General features: G+C 37.8%; 1 protein-coding gene across 5 annotated transcripts in view; it reads left to right on the top strand.

The window, feature by feature from the left end:
* LOC114481949 (regulator of G-protein signaling 9-like) overlaps positions 1–15736 on the top strand; it is a 43435-nt gene extending 27699 nt beyond the window's left edge. For 2 of the 5 annotated variants that reach the window (XM_028477044.1, XM_028477046.1), the window contains 17 exons: positions 1016–1066; positions 1186–1292; positions 1729–1780; positions 1858–1916; positions 1990–2066; positions 2169–2250; positions 5748–5810; positions 6645–6674; positions 6759–6820; positions 7007–7120; positions 7222–7337; positions 7427–7514; positions 9065–9203; positions 9285–9367; positions 10980–11103; positions 12620–13023; positions 14066–15736. In XM_028477044.1, the coding sequence (XP_028332845.1) occupies positions 1016–1066; positions 1186–1292; positions 1729–1780; positions 1858–1916; positions 1990–2066; positions 2169–2250; positions 5748–5810; positions 6645–6674; positions 6759–6820; positions 7007–7120; positions 7222–7337; positions 7427–7514; positions 9065–9203; positions 9285–9367; positions 10980–11103; positions 12620–13023; positions 14066–14225 (1811 nt within the window). In that variant the 3' untranslated portion in view covers positions 14226–15736. Of the gene's footprint in view, positions 1–1015; positions 1067–1185; positions 1293–1728; positions 1781–1857; positions 1917–1989; positions 2067–2168; positions 2251–5747; positions 5811–5956; positions 6130–6244; positions 6675–6758; positions 6821–7006; positions 7121–7221; positions 7338–7426; positions 7515–9064; positions 9204–9284; positions 9368–10979; positions 12019–12619; positions 13024–14065 lie in introns of those variants that run through there. The other 3 variants (XM_028477047.1, XM_028477049.1, XM_028477048.1) reach the window with 3 other exon arrangements.
* Positions 15737–24868: the final 9132 nt, after the last annotated feature.

Below are 24868 nucleotides of genomic sequence, written 5' to 3'. Positions count from 1 at the left end.
AGTGAAAATAAACATTTAAACATGGTTCATTTAACACACACTGTATGAAGTGCAGCAGTATTTAACTCTACTAAAGCACTGACTACATCTATCGTCTGTATTTATCTTTGAGAGTTTGTATCTTGGCAAGTAAATCCGATTTTAGACGCTGCTCTTGTTTGAACAGGCCTGAGGGCCCCTCAAGTGCTCCATACGGGCTACCTGGTGCCTGCGGGCACCGTGTTGGTGACCTCTGATCTAGTAGTTCACTTCAGCATAACAGAAGTAAGGGATACTATAATCAACCAAAGCAATGGTGTCAAAAGCAATGGGAGGAAGAGAGGAAAGGAAAGTGGTACTACAGAATATAAACAATGGTTGGAGAAATGAGGAAAGAATAATATCAAGCAAGAGTGGACTGTCCTTTTGGTATACCGGGCCGTCGACCCAAAGTGAACCAGTCCCGTTCGCTACGTTTTGTTTTTTTGATGGGCGAGTGGAGGCAGATATGGTAACAGTTGGCCAAATATTGTCCAAAATGTGGCAAGAAATGAATGAAAAGTGACTAAAATGGGCCAAAAGCAGTCAACAGTGGCCAAAAATGATCAAATAAAGAGGACCAGGTGCTACGTAATGGCAAAGGGTAGCTTAAATGAGCAAAATGTGGCAAATAATAGTGAAAAAGGGCAAAATGTGGAACAAAAAGAGGCAAAAAGCAGGGAAGAAAGGAAACAATTGGTATTTATTTGGCACAAGTTAGCTTATTAGGATGAAAAGTGAGCAAAAAACTAAACAAAGAACAAAAATTTGATAAAGATATCATAGAACTTGCAAAAATTAACAAAAAATAAGGAAAAAAAGGCATATTTATTGGCAAAAGATACTTGGAGTCTGAAAAATACCATACAAATCCACTAAAGAAAAATACTGAGAATTTTCAGACTTTTTTTTTTTTAACAAACACTGTGCAATAATGGTCGAGTGTTTCTCATTCCTCTTTGTTTTGTTTCTTCAACCCATTTATTTCTTTTCTCAGGTGAAGACATCGTATCTTGGTTGGCCGACAGATTTCAAACAGGCACACAAGGTGAGAACAGAGAGCTAAATGCATAAAAACAACACAAACAAATTAGTGTCAGGATGTTTAGCTCCTCTGAAATGTCAAAGCTGCCGGTAAGTCTTGTTTATCTTGTTCTGCCTCTGTAGAGGCCAGACATCTTGGCTCCATGCTGGTGGCACTGGGATACATCTACCCTCTACAGAACCACAAACGCTTAGTGATCAAACCTGATGCATCGTTGTATCGCTTTCAGGTACACGTGTGTTTAAATCTGGGGGAAAAACAAAAACGGCAGCAAAAATACACAAAGATGACTCAAAAATCACATTTATTGTGTTTTTGAAGAGAATGTGTGTATTTTTTTGGTTTCTTTATGCAATTTCTATAATTCTGTATGTTTTTTTAAAAAAAAAATAATTTTACAGTAGATTTAGCAAAATGCTAAACCTTGTGGTCGTGACCCTATGTGGGGTCGCCTGGAATTAAAATGGGATCACTGGAAATGTCTAGTAATTAATTTATTTATTTTAAAGTAGTGATTAGAATTACATTTTTTTAAAACTTTTTAATTATTATTCTTTTTCAAATTAAATACCACACACAATCTCAAACAACTGTATTCTATACTTTCACTCTCTGAAAAAGTCAAATATTTATAACAATACGTTTACTCTACATTTGGTTTTCAGACGCCATATTTCTGGCCAACGCAGCAGTTGCCTGTTGAAGATACAGATTATGGTGAGCCACGCTGCTGTCAACACTTTATCAACAACAAGTTAGAGCTTTTTCTTGTGTTTGTTATTCTCTACCTGCAGCCATCTACCTGGCAAAAAAAAACATCCGTAAGAAGGGAATCCTGGAGGTGTACGAACAGGTGAGACGGAAACAAAAAGGTTCACGTTTAAATCTGGAATACACTGATGCGCTTGTGTTGTTTCCGTCCCCAGGAGCAGTACAACCATCTTCACAAGTGGATGAACCATAAATGGGACTTCATAGTGATGCAAGCCAAAGAACAATACAGGTATGTGCTGTGGGAGTTTCAGCTACAGCAGGAAGAAGATTTCAGAACAAGAAGGCGTTACCAAGCTGTGTGTGTGTGTGTGTGTGTGTGTGTGATTACTAGAGCTGCGAAGGAGAGGAAGAAACCAGACCGTGTGGTGTTCGAGTGCCAGGAGAGAGCTTACTGGGTGGTCCACAGACCTCCGGTGAGAAGCTATAAATAGTTTTTATACACAACGACCGACTGTCACATTAAAAAGACATTATTTTATCCACACTAGGAAGGTATATAACCATTTAGGTATCTGAATTGTGAGTTAATGTAGCCTTACACATGCACAATTATCTGATATTATGTCGAAGTGCCGCTTCATCGAGATCAGTTGTTTCCAATCTTTTTCATCCCGTGTATCCCCTTTGCATTTTTGGCAAATCATATGTACCCGCTCTTCATATCATAAGTACCTTCTCCACACGAAACCACAGCAAAAATACAATAATCAACAAAAAATACAATAAATGTGTCAAGAAACCCCACAAAATGACACCAAAATACACAAAATGACTCAAATAACAGAAAATAACCCCAAAAATGATATGCTTTTTCATTTGTGGAACAGCGGACTCTCCTAAACCCCTAAATGTGTCTCGATCATGGTTCCCTAAGGCTTGATCTATAGATTCAAAACAATGCGTGTAATTTTAACTGGAATTTATTTATGACTTTTATGTGATTACTTCAGTACTAAGTAAATATGGTCTCCATTGTAAAATGTAGCTAAAGATTTTCTCCTATTGTCAGAAGTGTGATAAAATGGTCACTACAGCATGAAATAATCCTGTTAAAATAAATTACAAGAAAATATAGTATTTTATTTATTGAGCAATAGTGCAGTTAATTTGTCCAAAAAATAGCCTAAAAACGAACTAGGATCCTCTTCCAATTATTTTTTAAATAATTAAATCTTTCCGAGTACCCTCTGCAATGTGCTCATGTACCCCTATTTGGGAAACACTGGTCTAGATATAAGTGGAGTATCAGCAGATAGACAAATCTTCAATGTCTACTTATCACTTCCCAGGGTATCTCATTATCTCCACGCATGGCGCCTCATTATCATTACATGTCCAGTCAGAAGAAAAGGGCACAAATGATTAATATTTCATGAGTAAACCCCACGGTTTTAAGAAGTCGCTGCTAAAATACTTGAGCGTTGAAAGTGTGTTGCTCAGTCATTGGATTATTATAAACCCACTGTACAATATTCATGCTATACAAAGTTTGTGAATTGCTGGAGACATATCATCCTACAGGGGGCGACAAACAAGCTACAAGAACAGGCCAAAAATTATGTAATTTTAATTTTTAGCTCTAGAACAACAATATTACGAAATATGTATTTATTAGTGTTATGTAACATAGCACAGGATAATAATAATAAGCCTTAGTTAGTGAGTTTAGCTCATAGCTACTGTACGTAGCCTACGTAGCTTTAGGCTAATGCTAGTTTTTACTTTTGTTCACCTACTGGCACATGGAACTGTCAACGTTCAATCAAGTTCCTATTAGTTTGATAGCTTCCCTCTATTATTGCAGCTATCGCTACTTGGAGGTTTTGACTGTCTTATTCTAATTTTATATCATTCACCTCAGACATGAACAACAGGTTGGCTTAATCCGCAGATCACATTAGTATAATATTGTGCCACCTTCAAAACAAACAATAGTTCAAAAACACACAAAACCACCACAAAAATACAATAATCAACAAAGAAATACAACAAATGACTCAATAATCTCCACAAAATGACTTTCCTTCATTAAAGGTCTTTATTCTATTCTAAATGCTGACATGAATTTTGATAATGTGGCTCTTGGGTCAGACAATCACCTGTGATGACTGAAATTGTGAACAAAACTTTTTTATCATCAAATAATGAACACATTTTATATGTTTTCATGATAAATTTTAAACAGAAAAACAGTGTTTTACACTGTCGGAACAATCGTGGCTCACAAAGAGTTAACTCTACATAGCAGTGGAGGTGTTAAAAACACTTTAGGTCAAAGGTTTCTTTCTAAAGTCCAGTCGGTTACGTAGTTTTTACAGCATTGCAGTCATTGATTAAATCTATTTGGAAAATGAGCTTTTGAGTGCATATTTTGGAGCTACAGAGTAGAAACATTCAGTAGAATTCATTATCTAATACAGGGTTCTCAACTTTGGGGTCAGGACCCCATTTGTGGTCACGAGCCACTGGGAGGTGGTCACCAGATCTGCAACTACACCAAACTTGCCATATTTTTGCCATTTTTTAATGCATTTGCTACATTACTCCCATTTCTGCCACTTCATCAAATTTCAATGCCTTTTCTGCATTTTTTTCCACTTTCAGGACATTTTTGGCACTCATGAACCCTTTCCAACACTTTTCCCACCCAGTGTTGCATATGTTGACCCATTATTGTCACTTTTAACCTCTTTTTACCACATTTCATGCTTATTTTTTTTTTTACCAGTCTAACCACATTTATGGTTTGTCATGGCCATTATTTGCCAGTTTAAACTCATTGTCTTTACTTTTTAAATTGAATTACCCCAACCCCCCCTTTCTGCCACTTCAAAGCAAATATTGACATTTTGAACCCTTTTGACCACTTTTTATGTCCGTGTTGAGCTCCTCTCATTTGCAACTTTTACCCAATTTCTTTGGTTTTTTTAAAATCCTATTTCACCACCTTTTCCACCATTTTTGAACACTTTTAACCCATTTTATTTCTGATTAAGACAAGGATTTCCATCTTTAAGATGGCTAATAATAATAGTAAACTTCCTGGATAACAGTAGATATTATTCAGATGAATAAATAAATGTGGTTATCACAGATTCATAGAGCAATAAATTATTACAATAAATCATTTTGCTGATTTTATGGATGGACCCTAAAAAGCTCTCCCCTTTATTCCCCCTTATAGATGGTCCTGTCTCCACATGCCTGTTCTCGAATGTTCATGTCTGTGTTCAAACACCTTCCCCAGTCTCTGGTACCTTCATTTTGGGGGGTTGCTGGCTTAATAGGTTGAGAACCACTGATCTAATGTAGGCTCCATCTTATTATCCCCCGTCACACAATGTGGAAGGGGGTTATAGGTTTGAGCTCCGTGCGTCTGTCCGTCCAAGTTAAAGTGGACAGCTTTTCTCAGAAACTGTCAACGATAGGATAACTAAATTCGGTGTGTAGATTCAGGGTATCAATACCTTGATGGAGTTTGAAAATGAGAAGTGCGCAATTGTTTCTTCCAGAGTTATTGCCCTTGTTTCGTTTATTTTACTCTGTTCGAGGTGTCTTCAAAGGTAGTTCGTCATTATATTTTCTGATGTGATAATATTTTCTCATGTATACATCTAAGTTCTTAGATTTAGGACATTTAGGAAAAGGTTGTGAGTTATAATGAGAACCAATCTGGCGGAGGATGTTGATGACTGTCTTTTTGTTTAAAATCTAACGACAAGATCCTGTGAGTTAATTTCCTCATTCAGCTCTGCCGATGACTGCCTCCTCTTGTCTCTGATCACTGAGGACAGTGAAGCACTTAGCCTCCTGACGATTAGCATCATGGAGGAGCGTCTCGCTTTGATTAAAAATCAACCATTTGATAAACACACATTGTGTAATTAACATAATTCTCTCCCGTGTGCAGCCGGGCACAGTGAGCGCCATGGACTACGGCTTGGATCGGCGCGTAGATCCCAACGTGGACGAGGTAACAGGTGAGCGTGACCTTTATGAACATTAATCCAGTCAGTCTGCTTGTGTTTGCTTTAAGAGGCTTTAATGCATGGATGGAGGCAGCAACAGGATGTTTACTTTCTCTCCTCTCCCTCCTCTCCTGCAGGCTCTTCCCATGGCTCTCGTTTTCTTCCTAAACTCCTCTTCATGTTCCTAAAGCACTACACCTCCATCTGTTTGTTCACAGAGAATTAACACTGCTGTTCAAAATAATGACAAGAAATCACGTGGAGACTTCTGAAAAGAAATAGACATGATTCATTATAGTAATGCGGAACTGTTCTCATAGAAATGTAATTAAATGGCATTAAATAAGAATATAAACTTCACAAAATATATTCACACACATATTTACACTCACAAAGTATTATATATATATATATATAAATAAAATACAGTTAACATATATACATGTTTTAAATATTACATTAAAATAAATTGTTAAATAGAATATTTAATGTGAATTATTGTATAATTATCCTATAATATATATAAGAATAATTAGAAATATTTTTTTATTTTATATGTATACAATCACAAATTTTACTGGTAAAATTACAGAAGAGCGTCAGACACAATTCACAAAATGGACATCGATCCTATCAATTAATAATCAATATTAATGTGTCTTTGATATTTGAGGTAATTGTATTTATTTCTGAAAGGGAATATACACATGAGACACACAGAACATTATTGGAGAATCATACAAATACTTAAATATATATATATATATATATATATATATGCTTATTTTATTATTATTATGATCAATAATATTATATATCTGTCTATTATTTTTCCCCAGACAAAAACTCCAGACTTCTATGAGCGAATAGTAAGTGCATTTTCCGCCCTTTTGGCGTTCCAATCGTCCTATTTCCTCCATCAGGCGACTCAAACGTGTCTGACTTTCCTGTAGATGATCTTCACTCAACAGTCCATCATGAGGCCCCGAGTGAAATCCTCCGTCTCCATTGGAGCGTAAGATTAATCCATACCTCGAACGTTAAACGGTTGAGAGCTGCACAATTGAGTTTTTGTTGATATTTGTAAAGCATATATGATGAAAATTGTTGTATTTCAGCCGTATCTGCAGGGGTAGCGTCCTTGGAATTGTTTGAAATGAATCTCAGATAATGTGGTTTTTTTTTCTTCATTCTTCTGCAGGATGGTGAAATACTGCTCCACCTACAGCGGTCACGACCCTTTCCTCTCCAAGTGTCTACCCAGTAACCCCTGGCTCACTGACGACGTCACCTACTGGAAACAGAACTTGCACAAGTGAGTCAGCCATGGGAATTGGTTTCTTCTCTGAAAATGATATTTACTGCAGACACATCCCTGTAAAAAAATGATATTACATAACCGTATATTTATGGCAGTGTGGAGATTCCGACTAAAATGCGTGTGGAGAGGTGGACGTTCAGCTTCAGGGAGCTGCTCTCAGATCCACGAGGACGAGACGATTTCAGACTCTTCCTGAAGAAAGAATTCAGCGGTAGGCTACTATGCTTCATCATATTTAATAAATAATATAAATCATTGGACTCATAGATGCTTGTTTTACTTGTATTGCTTTATTATTAGGGGAGAACTTGGCTTTTTGGGAAGGCTGTGAGGACCTGAAATGGGGAACTGCAGCGACGATGAAGGAAAAAGCAGAACAGATCTACAAGTAAAACCTCAGATTAATTATTCATTTATTGTTTATTAGTAATGTGAGTAAAGTGAGAGGAAGCTGGATACTTGACCCAAATAAAATAAAAAGTTAAACTGATTAGATGTAAAACTAAATGAGACGCTGCAGATACAATAAAAAGCACTTTAAACTCACGCTTGTGGAGGTCGACATGTTTGACAAACTGTGACATAGTGATTACTCAAGAAGTTCTCCATTCATGGACCTCCAACTGGTTGGATGAGGTTAAAGGCATTCCTGGTTGCCATGGTAGCGTAGACGTCTTTGTTTTAAGCTTGGTGTTTTTCTTGTTGGGCTGAAGGCATGCATTAATAATTCCAGTAAGTTCACTTTGTCTTTTTGAATAATGCGTTATAATTTAAGTTAATCATCAAACCAGTTGGAGTTGATATTAACCTATTAATATCATAGATAACTATTAAAATACCTTATTATTAATGTTTAATTTATTCAGCCAACTTTTTTCAGGAAATTTATGTTGATCTCCGGACATGTTTCGACTGTCAACTGTCAGTCTTCCTCAGAGTTGTCTGCTGATCGCTTTGATGTGTCCTTAAGAGTTGCTTCTGCCACACCCCCTGTTGCCCAATGGTCGCTGAAGAAGAGAGTCCCAGGTGTGGGAGCGTGAATATGAATCTTTGATTGAACAGATCTACGAGTAAAGCATGTATGGATCTGAGGCAAGATGGCTGATAGTGACAACCAAATGCTCCGCCCACCTCCATTTTTTAAAGTCCCATTTCTCTTTTCCTGGTTAGTGGAACGTCAAAATCCATCCCACATAATACTCCTGGTTGTCTTAGCAATAATGTCATAAAGTTTAAGGAAGTGGACAACACCTGACTAAGCACTAAAACATCAGATTTAAATTATATTTCACGACACACTTGAATGCTGATTGGCTGAAATATCCAAAATGGCGATGTCCAAATATAAAGGGATATTATGTGTGTTTGAGGCTAAAAGTTGACATAAAAGACTCCAAAGACAATATTTAAGGTTTCCTGAAATCAATTGTCTGAATAAATGAAATCTTGACATATCCAAAAATAACATGTGGGACACACAAGTCAAGGAAACATCAAAGCAATCAGCAGACGCCTCTGATGAAGACTGGCAGTTGACAGTCAAAAAATGTCAGGAGATGAAAGTAGATTCCCTGAAAAACAATTGTCTGAATAAATGAAACTGTAACATATTATTCAAAAAGACAAAAAGAACTTTCTGGAGATATTTCTGACACAAATGTGTAACAAAGTTTGATATTCACCTTTAGAGTGAATGTCTAAGTGCGTTTATGGGATGACTTGGTATTAAACAGCGTGTTTCTCTTGTTATGGGTCACATGCACACAATTACTCAGGGTGAGCCAAACAGAAATAATCAGTTTGGGAAGTCGAGGCAATATCAGAGGTTTTCCAAATTTTCATTTTAATTTTGAACAAGTGTAGCTTCAGAATCAAAAATGACAAAATTAGAAACAATCAATCCAATCCTGTGTGTGGATGTTGTTTGTTTGATTCCAGGACCTTCCTGGCTCGTGGGGCTCCACGTTGGATAAACATCGACGGAAAGACGATGGAGATCACCGTCAGCGGCCTGAAACACCCACACAGATACGTCCTGGACGCGGCCCAGACTCACATCTACATGCTGATGAAGAAGGTTTGTTCATCATGGAGCAGCGACACGTCACTAACACGTTGGAGGAAAAAATAACACAACAGGCTCATGAATATTCCACAGGACTCCTACGGTCGGTATCTGAAGTCTCCCGTGTTCAAGGAAACCACGAAGAAGGCTGTGTGTCCCGAGGAGCACAAGTTCACGTAGGAGTGACATTTTCCTCTAAATTCCTGCTTTCACTTCCTATATTTCGGGTGCAATCCCAATAGTTCCTCCTATCTCCTTTCCTATCCACTTTTCCTTAACCCCCGGAAGTGTTTAAATAGCGGCCATAATAGGGAGGGTTCCAATTCTCTAAAAGCTAAGGAAAGGAGGCTCAATGCTTCCTTTATAACCTCCTTTCGTCTAGGAAACACTGATGCATCCTTTACCAAAGGAGACCAGATAATGCTGACCCACAATTCCGTGCGGCGACAACATTTAAAGGGACCTGCTCCTCTGAGCGTTCACAGAAACTCACAATGACATAAAACAGACACTCTGTCGTTCAAGAAAAAGAAATCAGAGACATTTTCGCCACATTATGTTTTATTCAACATATTTCATTCACCTCAGAATGCTTTGTGCGGTTGTACATGTGTGTCTACAACGTTATGTAGGCCTATATCTGGCATAAATGTAACAATGTCATAAAATCATTTTTATTTTGGATTAATGTTGATTTATGAGTGTGAGCAACCATTCTCAATGTGACGTTAGTTTCACTTTTGTTTCTCGTAGACTGGTAGCATCTTTACTTTTGATTTACATTCAAACCTTGTGATATTTGAGATTATATCAGCAGTTAAGAGGCACCGGGGAAAGTCTTATTAGTGTGCTTTTAGTCGTCCTTTTTTGGAAATTTGTAGTTTTTTCACCACGGCAACTTTCACCGCCGTCCGATTATTACGTCAGGGGTTCTCAACCTTGGGGTCGCAAGACACTGGGAGGGCTGTGTCCAGATGCCTTTAAGAAACTAAGCATATTTTTTGAACAATTTGTGCTTATTACTGCTTTTCTGCAACGGCACCAAACATGTCATATTTGAACTTATTGTCATCACTTTTTCTTGCCATATTTTTGATCCTTTTAATGCATTTTTGCTCCATGACTCGCATTTCTGCCACTTCTCCATCAAATTTCAATGCCTTTTCGCCACATTTTTTCCACTTTCAAAACATTTTCGGCACTTATAAACTGTTTTCACCCGTTGACCCATTATTGTCACTTTTAACCTCTTTTCACCATATTTTATGCTTATTTTTGCCAATTTAACCACATTCAAGTTTGTCTTGGCCATTATTTGGCAGTTTAAACTCATTGTTCCTACTGTTTAAATGACATTACCCCACCCCCCACTTTCTGCCGCTTTTAAGCAAATGTTGTCACAAAAATGGACAGAATAAGTGGTCAAAAGGGTTCACTCTCATTTGCAACTTTTAACCAATTTCTGTGGTTTTTAAAATCCTATTTCACCACCTTTTCCACCATTTTTCCACATTTTATTTTTGATTAAAACAAAGATTTAAACATTTTTAAGATGACTATATACTATGGCACAAATGCAAAATGTCCTGGATAACAGTGGATATTAATCAGATAATTCAATAAATAAATGTGGTTATCACAGATTCATAGAACAATGGACCATCATTTTGCTGACTTGACTATGAATGGGCGTGGCTAGGAGAGGAGATAGGAGGGACTATTCAGATGCAGCCTTTGTTCTCCTCACTATTTCTTTGTTGTCATATATCTTCCTTTTCATCCTACCAGTGAAACCCAGCTGGAGCACAACGCCAAGAACCGCCGGCCCAGCGTCAGCCCCATCGTCCTCTGGCAGCAGGAGCAGGAGCAGAAGGCCAAGATGGCCGCCAGCGCCCCCGTTGATATCACGCAGGTCATGAGCAAACTCAGCAAACAGGGCAGGGAGGGCACAAAGGTGGCGCCACCACCTCGCGCCACGTCTAGAAGCTAAACATACACGCTTACAGGGTGGAAAACTTTTACATAAGTGGGAAGGATTCACTTCAGTTTTCCATTTCTTTGTTTTTGTTTTCTTGCTTCCTGATGCCCCGTCTAGTTTTTAATCAGTATTATTTATATTCAGTATTTTAAAATGAAGCCTCAAAGCAGTAAAACAAACCTTTAAAACGCTTTTAAATAATAGAATATAAGCAAGTTATTTAACAAAGAGAGCAGCGCTTGTTAAAATAATAAAGCCATATAACTAATAAGGCATATGTAGTGATTGATGATGTTTAGAATGATAAATAATACAATATTATATTACGTTCTTACTTGTTTCACCATGTTGATGCTGTGTTTTTGTGTTGTGGTTGTAATAATGTCTCCACCCATTTACCTCAGACTTACTGACACATCGTTATCGTCTGTGCCACCAACGTTTCCCATGATGCACGTGTGTTTGTCCTCGCCCAATCACTGTTCAGCGTTTTCTTTGTAATAAAACATTCACTTCACTGCCTCGCGTTCACGTGTTTGTCATTTATTCTTTTTATGTTGGTTCTGTCAGGTTCACATACTTTGTTTTCACATCATCCTGCCTTTTTCTTCATTTCTTTTCCTTCTCTCTTTCTTTCAGATCATTAACATATCATCAGGTTAATGTTAAAAGCTGCAGTTTATCAAAGCGTTTTAAAAATAGAGTATTAAATAAAGTACAATGTAGAGAGAAATTGAAGGCAACTGTGAAACCACTCTTGAAAACTGGGTACAATACCGCCCCCTACTGTTATAGGACTGTTAGGGCTATCTTATTCAAATTCATGTAAACATTTAGAATAATGAATGATGTGAGCATTAATACAGGAAAGAACAGAAGCATTCTGTGTTTTTGTATATTTTTCCATTATTTTGTGTGTTTTTTTTTCTGTTTTGTTGTATTTTTTGGAGATCTTTGTATATTTCTGTGTTATTTTGTGTTCTTGGAGTCGTTTTGTTGTATTTTTGGAACGGTTTTGCTGCTATTGTTGTTGTTGTCTTGGGTGGTTCTGGAGTCATTTTGGATATTTTTCGATCAATTTGTATTATTTCCTTGTAGGATTATTTTTGGAGTCCCCCCCCCCCCATATTAACCATTATTTAATGTATTGTTGTTCTTGTTTGTTTATTTTTGTTAATTTGTGTTATTATCTTGTGTGATTTCATAGCAATCTTCTGTATTTTTGCTGTTCTTTGTATGTTTGCTGTTTTGTGCCGAATTAGAAGATGCTGCGCTAAAAAAGAAAAATCAAACCCATAATCTCTGCACTGTATTCCAATACAAATGCAGTTCTGTGACCCACATGTTAGGAACTCCTGTGTGATAATATAATGGCTAACCTGTGTGTGGAATGGGATCTTTAGAGAGATCCCATTCCCTCTGACATGTATTTTGACCTTTGACCTCACAGCTCTGCCGCTTCACCACTCCTGTCCCACACCTCGCCGTCTATTCGGGCTTCAGTGACTCCCCCTCCACAGACACCTCTCCCTCCCTACCCTTCCTCACCCAATCCCCGGCCTGTCCTTCTCCCATCAGCGTGGCCCTGGACAGCACCTCGGCCTCGGAGCGGCGCCTGGAGGCCTCGGAGGCGGAAGGGGACCGGAACCCAGATTGTGGAGCGTCTGTGGGAGGAAACACGTGCAGGCCTCGAATGCCTCTGTCCCTGCGTCGCCTGCTGAGACGTGGTTGCACACCGTCCTCCATGTTCGCCAGTTTGTCTCCAAAGTGTCACTCTGCTGCTGGCACGAGCAGCCGCATCCAGCCAATCAGCCGTGAGGATCCCAGTCAGGCCCCGCCCAGGCAGGTTGGGAAGTGAGTGAAACCAGTAACCACAGTGGTTGTCATTGTGTTTATTCTCTTATTTTGTGTTTTTTGGTATATTTTTGTGTTATTCTGTGTATTTTTGTTGTGGTTTTGTGTTTTTAGTTATGTTTATTGTTGTTTCGAATGTTCTTTGAGTAATATTGCACACCATCTTTGTATTTATGTAGTAGTTTTGTAAATTTCTCTGCCATTCTCCGTAATTTTATGGTTCTTTTGAGTGTGTGAGGATCATTTTTATGTATTTTTGAAGCTATATTATGAAATATTTCTTGTCGTTTTGAGTCGTTTATTGTTGTTTTGTATGTTTTTAGAGTAATTTTCTGTATACTTTGGAGTCATTGTTTTGTATATATGCTGTCATTTTGTATATTGTTTGTCATTTTGTATATTCTTCTGTCATTCTCCATATTTTTATTGGGGTTTTGTGTGTGGGGATCATTTTTGTGTATTTCTTTTAAGCCATATTGAGTAATTTTGTAGTTTTTTGTATATTTTTTTAGCTGTTTTTCAAAATTTTTTTTTGGTCATTTTATGTATTTTTCTGTCAATTTGTATGTTTCTGAGTAATTGTGTGTATTTCTGCTGTTGTTTAGTGTATTATTTAGTCAACTAAACTAAAAAAGCTTGAGTCAACTACATCTTCAAAAAGCTTAAAATGTTATATTTGTTACGTTTTGTGGATGCTACCAACCGGTCGTTAAGTTATTGTAATTTGCTCCACATTTAATAAATTGTGGAAAACCATGGATTGCACTAATCTTGCATTTACGTGACCATGATAAAGAGATAATCTGGGTTACATCATGCATCAGCTGTTAGTGGTCATAACAAGCATGTTGTGTAAAACTTTTGAATTTTCCTCATTTGGTCTCAAAAATGTGTCACTGCATGTAGTAATGCAATTGTGTTGCTAAAGATGACCTTTGTATGTGAGATATTTAAATACTCGACCATGTCACCAGGTGGCAGTAGATAGCACTTTGCAACGCTTTTAGCCTAAACTCTGATCTTCTCTTGCATTATTTGTCAGTTTCTTCCAGATTAAAGTGGACATTCCTCCCGAGTGTCGGATCTACCCGATCGAGTCCGAGGATGAAGACGAGGAAAGGAGGGCTGCATCTCGTGGAGTCGGAGCCAAAGAGATCATCTGCCCCTGGGAGAGCCTCACGTCCCAGAATGGGACCAGCTAAACAGGTGTTTAGAACTAAAATACTACACACCTAAAGACTGCAAACCAGTTTAAATTACTTGTTGTAGCCACGGTGGATTAAAGTCCAGCTGCCTCCAGGTTGGCTTGAAACGTCACCAAACTGTGACTTAACTAAATCTCTGATTTTTTTTCCCCAGATTATTCTACAAACCACAGCCTTATAGAAACCATTCCTGACTAACTGGTGCGGTAGTGTAGCTTTCTTCAGTCAAACCTCGTTCCAACAAAGTGTAGCCCCGCAGAAGCCTTATCACCTTCCACCTACCTTGGATCATCTTTTGATCATCCAGATATGGAGAGTTTAAAGCTGCCCGGAGACGATCCCAAACATAAAACTTTGCCAAAGCGACTTCTCAACACACTGCTGGGGTTTTTCACGTAATGAAAGTTGTGCCAAACCATTGCCGATGTTGACTTTTTGTCTTTCCGTGAAAACACTCGAATACGAATGAAATTTAATGACATCACATAAACAAAGCAGAACAAATGAAGTGAAAACACTTCTTAAATATCAGAAATGTAACTTAGATCGTCGCGGTCTAACCTGAGAAGCGGCGAAAACACAAAAAAGAATTGATTCTTCTTTAGTTCGTCCTTGACGAAACTTTTTATCTTACGTCTATTTATTTAATTCTATTTTTACTCATTTCAAACTCCACCTATACTTCTACGCTATTGCCATTCCCACAATGCAATGCACAAACTTGCAAAGTCGCATGACTGTACACCAACAAACCAATCTTGCAAGCGGCAATTTCAACTTTCAACATTAGTTTGTGAGTAAATTCTCCTGTTTTGCAGAAGAAAGACCTCGGATTTATTCATCTTTGAGGCCAACACTTTATTGTGACGGGATCGTCGCCGGCAGCTTTAACAAAGACACAAAATGAAATTTACAAAAAACCAACCTGGATGTTAAATATACAAACCAAATATGATGCAGTGTTAGCTTGTCGTATAGGAGTACAGATGTTGTTTACGTCAGCGAGACTTTGAGCTTGAGGACTCTCTTTGTTCCCACATGCCTGCTATAATACGATAGATATTTTACCTAGATGTATATTTTATTGACGTAAACGTTCTTGTGCTCTGGAATAGACTTTGATGATGCCTCATGCCTGATGTCTTTACCTCATATGCACCTTTACAACCGAACGGATGATTTCAGGTGAAATGTAATAATGACGTGTGCAGTGTGTTTACATGTTTCTACTTCTGCTGAACGTTACACAGGGTGTGAAAAACTCCAGTAGGGGACGGGTCATAGTTTTGTATTCAGATTCACTGCCGTTTTGTATAATGCGTGTAGCCGTATAATGTGTGTTCTGCACCGACCTGAGCGACTTACAGGGTGGGCGGGGCCACAGAGGGTCAGAATGTATTACCTTAAATATGTTTACAGATACAAGAATGTGAATAGTACCTTAAATTTGTTGTATTTGTATATTCCATAGCTTGTGTCAAGTGCCTCAATAAAGAATTGTCTTTGCAGAATGGGTTTAGTTTGACTTTGATAGCAGATGTGGAAAGCTTTAATTACAGTAAAGGCCACAAAAAAGAGATTGTCTGATCTAAGGGCCGCATTATCAACAGTCATCATCATTTAGAATAATGACTGATCTGAGCATCAATACAGGAATTAACAAATTTTAAGCATTTTTGTTGTCATTTTGTCAATTTTCCTCTCATTTTGTGCAGTTTTATTTACATTTATTATATTTTTCTCTTGTTTTATACATTTTTGTTGTCACGTATATTTTTCTTACGTTTTGTGCGTTTTCGTTGTAATTTTGTGCAATTTTCTTGTCAAATTGTATATTTTTCCCACGTTTTGTACTTGTATATTGTCCTCTCATTTTATGCAGTTTTATTGTCGCGTTGTATATTTTCCTCTCGTTTTGTCTTATTTTGTTATTTTGTAGAATTTGCTGTCGTTCTGTGCATTTTAGTTGTCATATTGTATATTTTCTCTCGTTTTGTGCATTTTTGTAGTTAGTTTCTATATTTTTTTGTGTTTTGTACATTTTCATTGTCTTTTAGACAGTAAATTACGATCTTTTATTTTCACATATTTTATTTTGTGCATTTTTTGGAGTCATTTCGTGTAAATTCATGTGCAGAGAAACCTGTAGCAGAGACACCATGTGCTTTTTCTTGCAGGCTAATGGACTCACTCTGAGACTAGACAAACTCAACAAACCATAAATTCAAACCATAGTTTCATCTAGGCAATATATATATTTAATTTTCAATGTAATTTAATACAAACTTGTTTTATCATTATACTATTATAAGCAGTGATGACAGTGTTTGAACACTAGATGGCAATATGGCGATATCTATAAAAGTGAACATTAATTAACACAAAAATCTGGTAATCTCAAAATCTGTAAATTGATCTTTTTTTTTTTAATTCATACATGGTCCTAATCCTAAATATTCCATTGAGGACTTTTAGCTTTAGGTCAAAGTTTGACTTGCTTCATGGACTCACTGTTATTACTTTTAAAGTAATCTTGTAATCCTTGTTTCTGCTGTCCCACTTCTCTCTGACTGATATTCACAGTAACAGCATCACTGTGTTGACTTCTCTAAAGGCCAGAGCTGAGCTTTGATCTACCAGCCTGTGTGGGGGTTTTTTTTTGGGGGGGGATCTGTGAACAGAACCAGTCGAGCTCTGATCACATCACCCACAGTGGGACATCCATGCACAGTCCATTCATACATTAGCTTAGCAACAAAGATGGAATTTATTCAAGGCGCCGAGCATTCATCAGAGGTGTGCATATATTAAAATACATTTGTGTCGAAAGCATATTTTAATGAAACCCTTGGAGTTCAGACCCACCACACCAAATATCATCCGTACCTCACTAATTGCTGTTTGATGGTATTTGTTATTGAGATTTTTTCCCCATATTTCTAGTTTCAAACAACGTCTGAGGGTCTAAATCAGGATGTTTAGGCTCTTTTTTTGTAGTTCAGGGGGGACAAAAAAAATCCCAATTTGATCATAGATGAGAAAAGCCAGTAAACTTGTCATTATGCAACAGATTACACATTTACAGGTTAGCGTCAATGTACCGTGAGAAAGAAATATTAAACACCATATTCCTGGGGCTTAAAAAACCCAAAACCAAAATACAAGCTTGAAAATTTGATGCTTTGATACTGTAAATGCTTGGTCATCTTTAACATTATATGCGCAGTCACTTCCATTTCAAGCCTTTAAAGGCAATACTTGTAGTCAACAGACAAGACCGCTATAAGTCCTTTCTGTTGTTAATATTCAAGCCTAAAATCCCTTTTTTTAACCTAAGAAATATGGCATTTTAATTATAATATATAATTTATTAATTTACCCTGGACAGTATTTAATCTTTGTATGGTGAGCCATTTAAACAAGTTAAATTTGAAAAAGAAATACCGTAACTTCCGGTATTTTTATTTTGAAAATTAGCCACTTCCACTTTTGTGCTCATGATGGAAGAATTTATTCAGAATCAAAGGTGGAGTTTTAAAGTTTGTTTTTGACTCCGTCACAAATTGACAAATTGGGAATCATGTAGAAGCGTTTCAGGATGGCGCCAAAGTGGAAAAACACAAAGGATATTCAATAAGTGTTGTTTTGTGTCGCTACGTAAGACAAGGAAGATGTATTCACGTGTTTTCGTTCAAGTTTGGTTTTGGTGCCACACTGGCAACTACAGCAATAGTTTGAAAATGTTCATTATTTTCTTCCCACGAGCTTAAAAAAAAAACCCTAAATAAATATATACAATTATTGAAGCTCTGCAGAAGTTCTGTAAAAAGCTGCAACACGTTAATAGGAGCATGGCTGGACTGGCCATCTGGCATACTGGGCAACCCGAAGTGGGCCGGTCCAGTTCAATAAGTTATTATTTTTAATTTTTTTTTACTAGCGAGTGGAGGCAGCCATGGTAACAGGTGGCCAAAAATCGTCCAAAAGTGGCAAAAAAAAAGAGTGAAAAGTTAAAAAGTGATATAAATGGGCCAAAAGCAGTCAAGAATGGCCAAAAAATGGACAAATAAAGCCAGATGGTATTTAATGGCAAAGGGTAGCTTTAATGGGCAAAATGTGGAAAAAAGGAAACAAATGGTATTTATTGGGCAAAAGGTCGCTTATCGGAATGAAAAGTGGCCCAAAAATTAAAGAAAGGGTAAAAATTGGATAAAAGTGTAAAAAAAACTTGTAGAAATGGACAAAAAATAGTAAAAAATATATATTTATTGGCGAACTGTAGCTAAAAAAGTTTGGAAAAGAGGAAAAATAGCCAAAAAAGGGAAAAAGGGGTTAAAAAGTTTGCACCTTTTAAGGTTATTTTGGGGAATAATAATAAAAATTAAGACATGAAGAGCCACATGTTGAGAATCACTGACTTAATAACAGTTTCTACATGGTGATAATGTGGTGGGCTGGTCTGGACAGACAGACCCCTGAATACGAGCTCCACTACTACACTACCCAAGGAAAAATAGAGACACACACACACACACTCTAGAGAGACTCTACGCACACACTCGGACACACGTGGTCTCTACGAGCCTAAAGCATGTGCCGTCTGCTGTGTGTGACCTTACGCTGACATGATGAATGACCAAATCAGAGGCGTAATGAAAGGCTGCGCGTTTGCCTGCTGCTTCTTTATGTATGTGTGTGTGTGTGTGCGCGCGTGTGTGTCCAGGACCTCAATCAGAATCACAGGTGACCCGGTGTCTCGCTGAGCCCCCCAGGTTCGACACCAGCAGATAATTACCAGTGACCTTCAACCTCCTAAAATCTACTGCGAGCACAAAGTGTGTTGAGCGGGAAATGACCTTGAAACTTCCACTGTATTTATTTCACCTTCTGTGGCCCTTTATTTATGTCTCTTCTTTTATCTGCCCTCAATCCCTTTTTGACCCCCTTAATTCTTTTCACTCCTTTGCCGTAAACCTTTGGGCCCATAAACATGATCGGAGAGGACAAAAACAAGTCTGCCAGGCCGTAAACACGTCAACATTCTGAGCCTTGTGAAGATCGATCTGACACACACACACACACACACACACGCACACACACGCACACTGACACACACACACTTCAAATGTGTCGACCTTGCCTATGAACACAATTGTGTGTGAAAGTTGGTGGTTTATGAGCACAAAGGTCCAAGCCTGAGGTAAAAAATGGGAAACCTAATCATTCCAAGACAAGATACATCAAAATAACAATACACCGATTGAAGATTTTTAGTGTTAAATGGTTTGTTTGATGTGAAAAACTGCTGCTTTACCACACTGACTGACCAAGACTCATGATTTAATAGAAACCATCATAAATTTCCCAAACCGGTGCCCAAATGATCTTTGTCTGTTTCCTGTGTTTTTCTGTCATTTTGTGCGTTTTTCGAGCACTGCAGTAATATGCTTTTAACAGTGCGTGTTATATTACTGTGATGTTGCTGTCAGGCTAGCGTTAGCTTGGTAGCTCTTCTGAGAGAGGGACTTTGGAGGCAGGGCAAGAGAGCAGCGGGGAGGGAGGGAGGGAGAGGGAGGGATTTGAAAGTTACGGACTGCACCTTTAAGATCTGCAGTGTGAACTAGTGACATAGGTGATACATGCTCCTTAAGAAGTTACAGTGCGTTGTTGCTTTACATCAGCACTCTTTGAATATCTATGGTCTAATTAAATTATTTGGTAGGAACTAACTGTTTTATAATGATCAATATTCTGTGATTAGGTCTGAATAAAGTATTTAAAATGGTTTCCCGAGCACTAAATGTTTGCCTATGGCAATCATCACTTCTCTCCAGGTGTGTTCAGACAGGATTGGCCACACCTGTCCACGTCGCTAGTGGGTGCAGCCCAGCTTTTAAATCAGAGGCAGAGCGTAGTGTTCTGATGTGCGTTGAGGTGATTGATTGTGTTGGTTTTAAATAAAGTAAATGCACAGTATTCAGATTTCATCAGCATTAGAAATGTTATCCACAACCAATCAAGCATCAACTGAGTTTTTTTTATTTTTTATTATTTATTATCTATTTTTTCAATTCCCTTTGGACGTTCACTGACATCTGAAGTCACGCATGATGTCATATCTGGGTTAACATCTGTTCTATATTTACTTACCTTTGAAAAGGAGGTGCATTTCTTTGATTTATGACAAATGAGATCCATTTACAGTTACTGGAAACAATGATGCAGTAAAACAATAAATAAAACCTGTTTAAAGGTTGTTAAAAACGAAGGCGAGACACCTGAGAACGAGATGTTCTCAAATAAGTCTAAAATGCACTTGGAAGTGGAATTGATTTGCAGGAAAATTGCTAAAGTAAGGCTTAAGATGCACGAAAGGAAGATGAAATGTTCAATTTAAACTGTATGAATCTGAGAGAATATTAACACTAGCTGAGCAATGGTCACCAGAGGCGTGATTCAACATATTTTAAAGATATTAGAAACAAAAGGTGCAGATTTCTTTATTCTGTGCTATTAATGCAAAAGATAAAAGTAAACATATGGATGTTTCTGTAGCTTTTCTGAATGTTTAACCTTTGCCTATAACAGAATATGCACCGACATGCACCTGCAATGCTGCGTGTAGGTGCACACACACACACACACACACACACACACACACACACACACACATGTAGAGAGACACATGCATGCCGGCGCGTACAATCTTTGTCTCAGGAGGAATTGCATTAATACCTGGCAGGCTTTAAAATGCCACTCAGCCTCGAACTGTGAACAAAGAGCCCAATTTATTTACAGATCTGACACTCCTATGTCACTCTGCTCTCCAGCTATTTTTGCTCTCAGAGAGCATTTTTGAATAGAAGGGGTGAAAAAAAAAAAAAAGGAGAAAGATGAGATATGGGAGATGCGGTCGAAAGCTTACAAAGGCGTGTGGGCCCAGCGACTAAACAGATAAGCCTGTATATATTTTCAGAGTTGGTACATTAGCTCTGACTCTTGAAGAGAAAAAATCCCTTGACTTGATCCGTCCACTTCTGACACACGGCTGTGATCAAAGAAAAAGTGGAAAAAAAATGATAAAAATAACAAATGTGGGTTGAGCACAAATCTGCATTGGGCCCTGATGGCTCTGATATGATCTGATGGGCTTCATTTAACTTCTCTCTTCTTCTTCTTTTTCTCTTCACATTGTGTTCACCTTCTGTTGTTCCCACAGTTATTTACTCATTTAGTGACAAGCAAATGTTCAAACATCTGTCCTCCTCAGTGCACAGCAGCGCACACACACACACACACACACTTGGATTTCAGAACCCGATGATCTAAACAGTCTGGACTCAAAACCTATTTTTGTTTCTGTTAAAACACTCTGGTTTGCTTGTTTACAATGACATTGTCCTTTATTTGTCAGTGTAATCAAGACAAACTATCGCTGATCTGTCTATTTTTGTCACATTGTCTCTAAAACGTCAGTAGTTTATTGAAAATAGTTCTCGTTTAGGAAGATGACAACAATTGGAAGGAATATGAAACATAATACCTCAAATAACTCGCACAAAATGACAGAAAACGCACAGAATAATAACAAAAATGAACAAAATAACTAAAGAACACACAAAACACAAAAATTGACAGCAAAACCTCACAAAATGACAATATAAATGGGAAAAAACCCAGCAAAATGAACAAAATGTCTCAAAAATTAAAATAAAAAACACATACCTACCCCAAAAGTACAAAAACAACTTCAAAAATACATAAAATGACAACAAAAATTCACAAAATAACCTAAACCCCCCTCAAAACACAAACAAAAATACTCAGAATTACAGTGTAAAGACATAAAATTATGCCAAAAATGCTTAAAAAAAAAAACAAAAAATGTGAACAAATACACAATGAAGCAAAAAAATACATTAAAAATGGAAACAAACAGAAAAAAGTCTTAAAATACACAAAATGATGCCAAAAACACACCAAACGACTCTTAAAGTACATAAACAATTTCAGAGACACACAAAATGACAACAAAAATGCACCAAAATGAAAGAGCAACACAAACATTTCCTATATTTAATCTTATCTTGGTCATGTCATGAATTCAATAGCTTTTTTTTTCATTTTTTAAATCTTTGTATATGATATATATATTTGTATTGCATTTATTTTAAACACAAAATCTTGCCTGAACCAATATAAAAGCATCCCATAATAAAAAGTCCAAAAGTTTGCCCATGTTATTTCATCCTTGTTGTTTCACAGCAGGAGTCACTGACTGCTCTGATAAAGTCCTGTTTAAACATAAATGAGGATAGAGAACAAACAAGGATTGTGGATTTTGGAAAGAATCCCACAGTCAATCCTCCTGTTGACTCAGTGAAGAGTCATTCCAGGTTGTCCATGTTGGCACTATAATTAACATGTTGTTTATCTTCCATCACATATGAATGCCATCCGCAAGAAAACATGAATCTAATGCATGTGAACAGCAGGTGTGACGTTAAAGTCCCTTTGCCACCACTTTTTTTAATTTTTTTTTATTTTTTTGTCATATGTTCTAGTGCTGTTTTGTTCATGCAAATATCCATTCCAGTCTCAATGAGTTTGTGAAACTATTACAATAATGAATCTATGTAATTTTTTTGTGCGTGGCAACAATTTCCTAATATCTAAAATTAAATTAAATTTCTTTTCTCACAAATTTGTGGGGAGCTGCTGGGAACAGATTGCAAACTGATGCACTGTTTGTTAATGGGATTTGTCACCCTAACCCTCTCACCCTGAATGAAATGTTCTAATTAGGGGTGGGACTTGATTTAAAAAAATAATCTAATTGACTCGGGGCTTTGTAATTAATTAATCGAAATTAATCACATTTTAAGTGCATAACAATATTTGCCCTAAAAATGAACTCTAATCTAAATGGATTTTAGTGGATGAATGAATCAAATAATAAACACAGACAAAAATAATTACATTATGTACAAAAAACTGCCACAGAAGTGGCAGGGCGAGTCAGAAAGTTACGGGCCAGGACAGACAGCTACGGGTCGTGGTCTCGTCGAGGACCTTCTCGGCTGGACCACCACTGCAGTGTACTGATGGTGGATTCAGCTTTGTACAAAGTCAGGGTCCTGTTTCAAAGGACTTTCCTCATCTGAAGAAAACGAGGCTCTTCTTCCTTGCTGGCTCCTGTGTGGTCGTGGTATCTTTACGCCGTTCCTGCAGCAGAGCTTCAAGGGTGGTCCAAACCTCTTCTCACTCTCCCCTTGATAGACACTTTAAATCTTTAAAGTGTGGGTCAGGCACAGGCACATTGGGACAAGTCATTTGTCCATGTTAGCTGTGTCCTCATTGCAGGCCTCCATGGTGTGGTACAGATGGCAGAGAGCAGGTAAAACCACTGAACACGAGACATACTGTATGTCTCACCTCCAAGGAGTTCAGGAAATAAATTATGAATCTACAAAATAAGTCAATTATAGAGAAACAATAACAATGGTTTTTATTTACCTGCATGTCTCAAAGAGAGTTGACAGCTTTTGGAGTTTAACATGACCAGCTTGTGCTTCTGTCTGTCTAAAGCAGCAACAACAGCCTCATGATTCTTCAGTAGACGAGTGATCATTTGAAGCGTTGAATTCCACCTTGTGGAAACATTCTGTATAAGTGGTTCTCTTTCTTGCCCCAGTCGCGTTTGTTCCTGCTGTAGTTCCTCTGTATGAGCAGGGCTGTTTTTAAAGGGACCCTCTGTCTTGCAACATTTTGCTAATGTCTCACTAAACCCACTAACAGCAAGGCTAACAGTGATGGTTCTCTGTAAGACGTGTTGAAAAGGTAAGTGTCTTGCTGCAGCCGTCATGTTCCTTGCACTGTCTGTTCCTATTGTGGTGACCTTTTGTTGAATTCCCTATTCCTCAACTGTTCAGTGCAGTTTTCAACATAGTGTCTGGTGTTTGTCTTCTGCACAGTCAGGGCAAAGGACTGTAGATGCCATGTCCCATCTGTGGCATCAGCAATGTGCGCAGTGACACCGACATAATTTGAATTACTAACAGAGGTCCAATTATCCCCAGTCAGAGCCACAAATTCAGCTTTCTTCAATGTCACTTGCTTTTCAGTTTCATAAAGCTGTTGGATCTTGTTTGAAATAGTTGTTCTGCACGGCAGCTGGAAAGTTGGATCACACGTTGATATCTGTAGCACATTTCCTAACTCCTTATCTTCTACCACTAATAGTGGTCTATAGTCCAGATTAATTCATTTAGCGTGTGAATTTGTGAGTTTAGCAAACGTTAACTTCTTACTTTTGGTTCTGAATCCAGTCATTTGGTCGAGTTTTGACTGCAAACGCCTCTTCGTTGTACTCGTACCGAAGCTACTAGCGCTAGTAGCTCCAGTGGATTCTATGCTTGCTCCAACATGCTTTGCATTGAGATGGTACCGGAGGGTTGAATTGCTGTGGTGGTATGCAAACTCTTTTTTTTGCTCAGTTTGCACTGATCCACACTTTTATCAAGGCTACCATCAGGTCGTTTCTTGAAATAAAAATGTCCTTTCATTACCCGACCAGCGCACTTTTAACCGAGTCCTTCATTTTAGTAGCCTTTAGCCGAGCTCTGATGTCACGTGTGCAT

This window comes from Gouania willdenowi, chromosome 19, assembly GCF_900634775.1.
Source record: "Gouania willdenowi chromosome 19, fGouWil2.1, whole genome shotgun sequence".
In the NCBI taxonomy this organism is placed as follows: domain Eukaryota; kingdom Metazoa; phylum Chordata; class Actinopteri; order Blenniiformes; family Gobiesocidae; genus Gouania; species Gouania willdenowi.
This window is presented reverse-complemented; position numbering and strand designations above follow the sequence as displayed.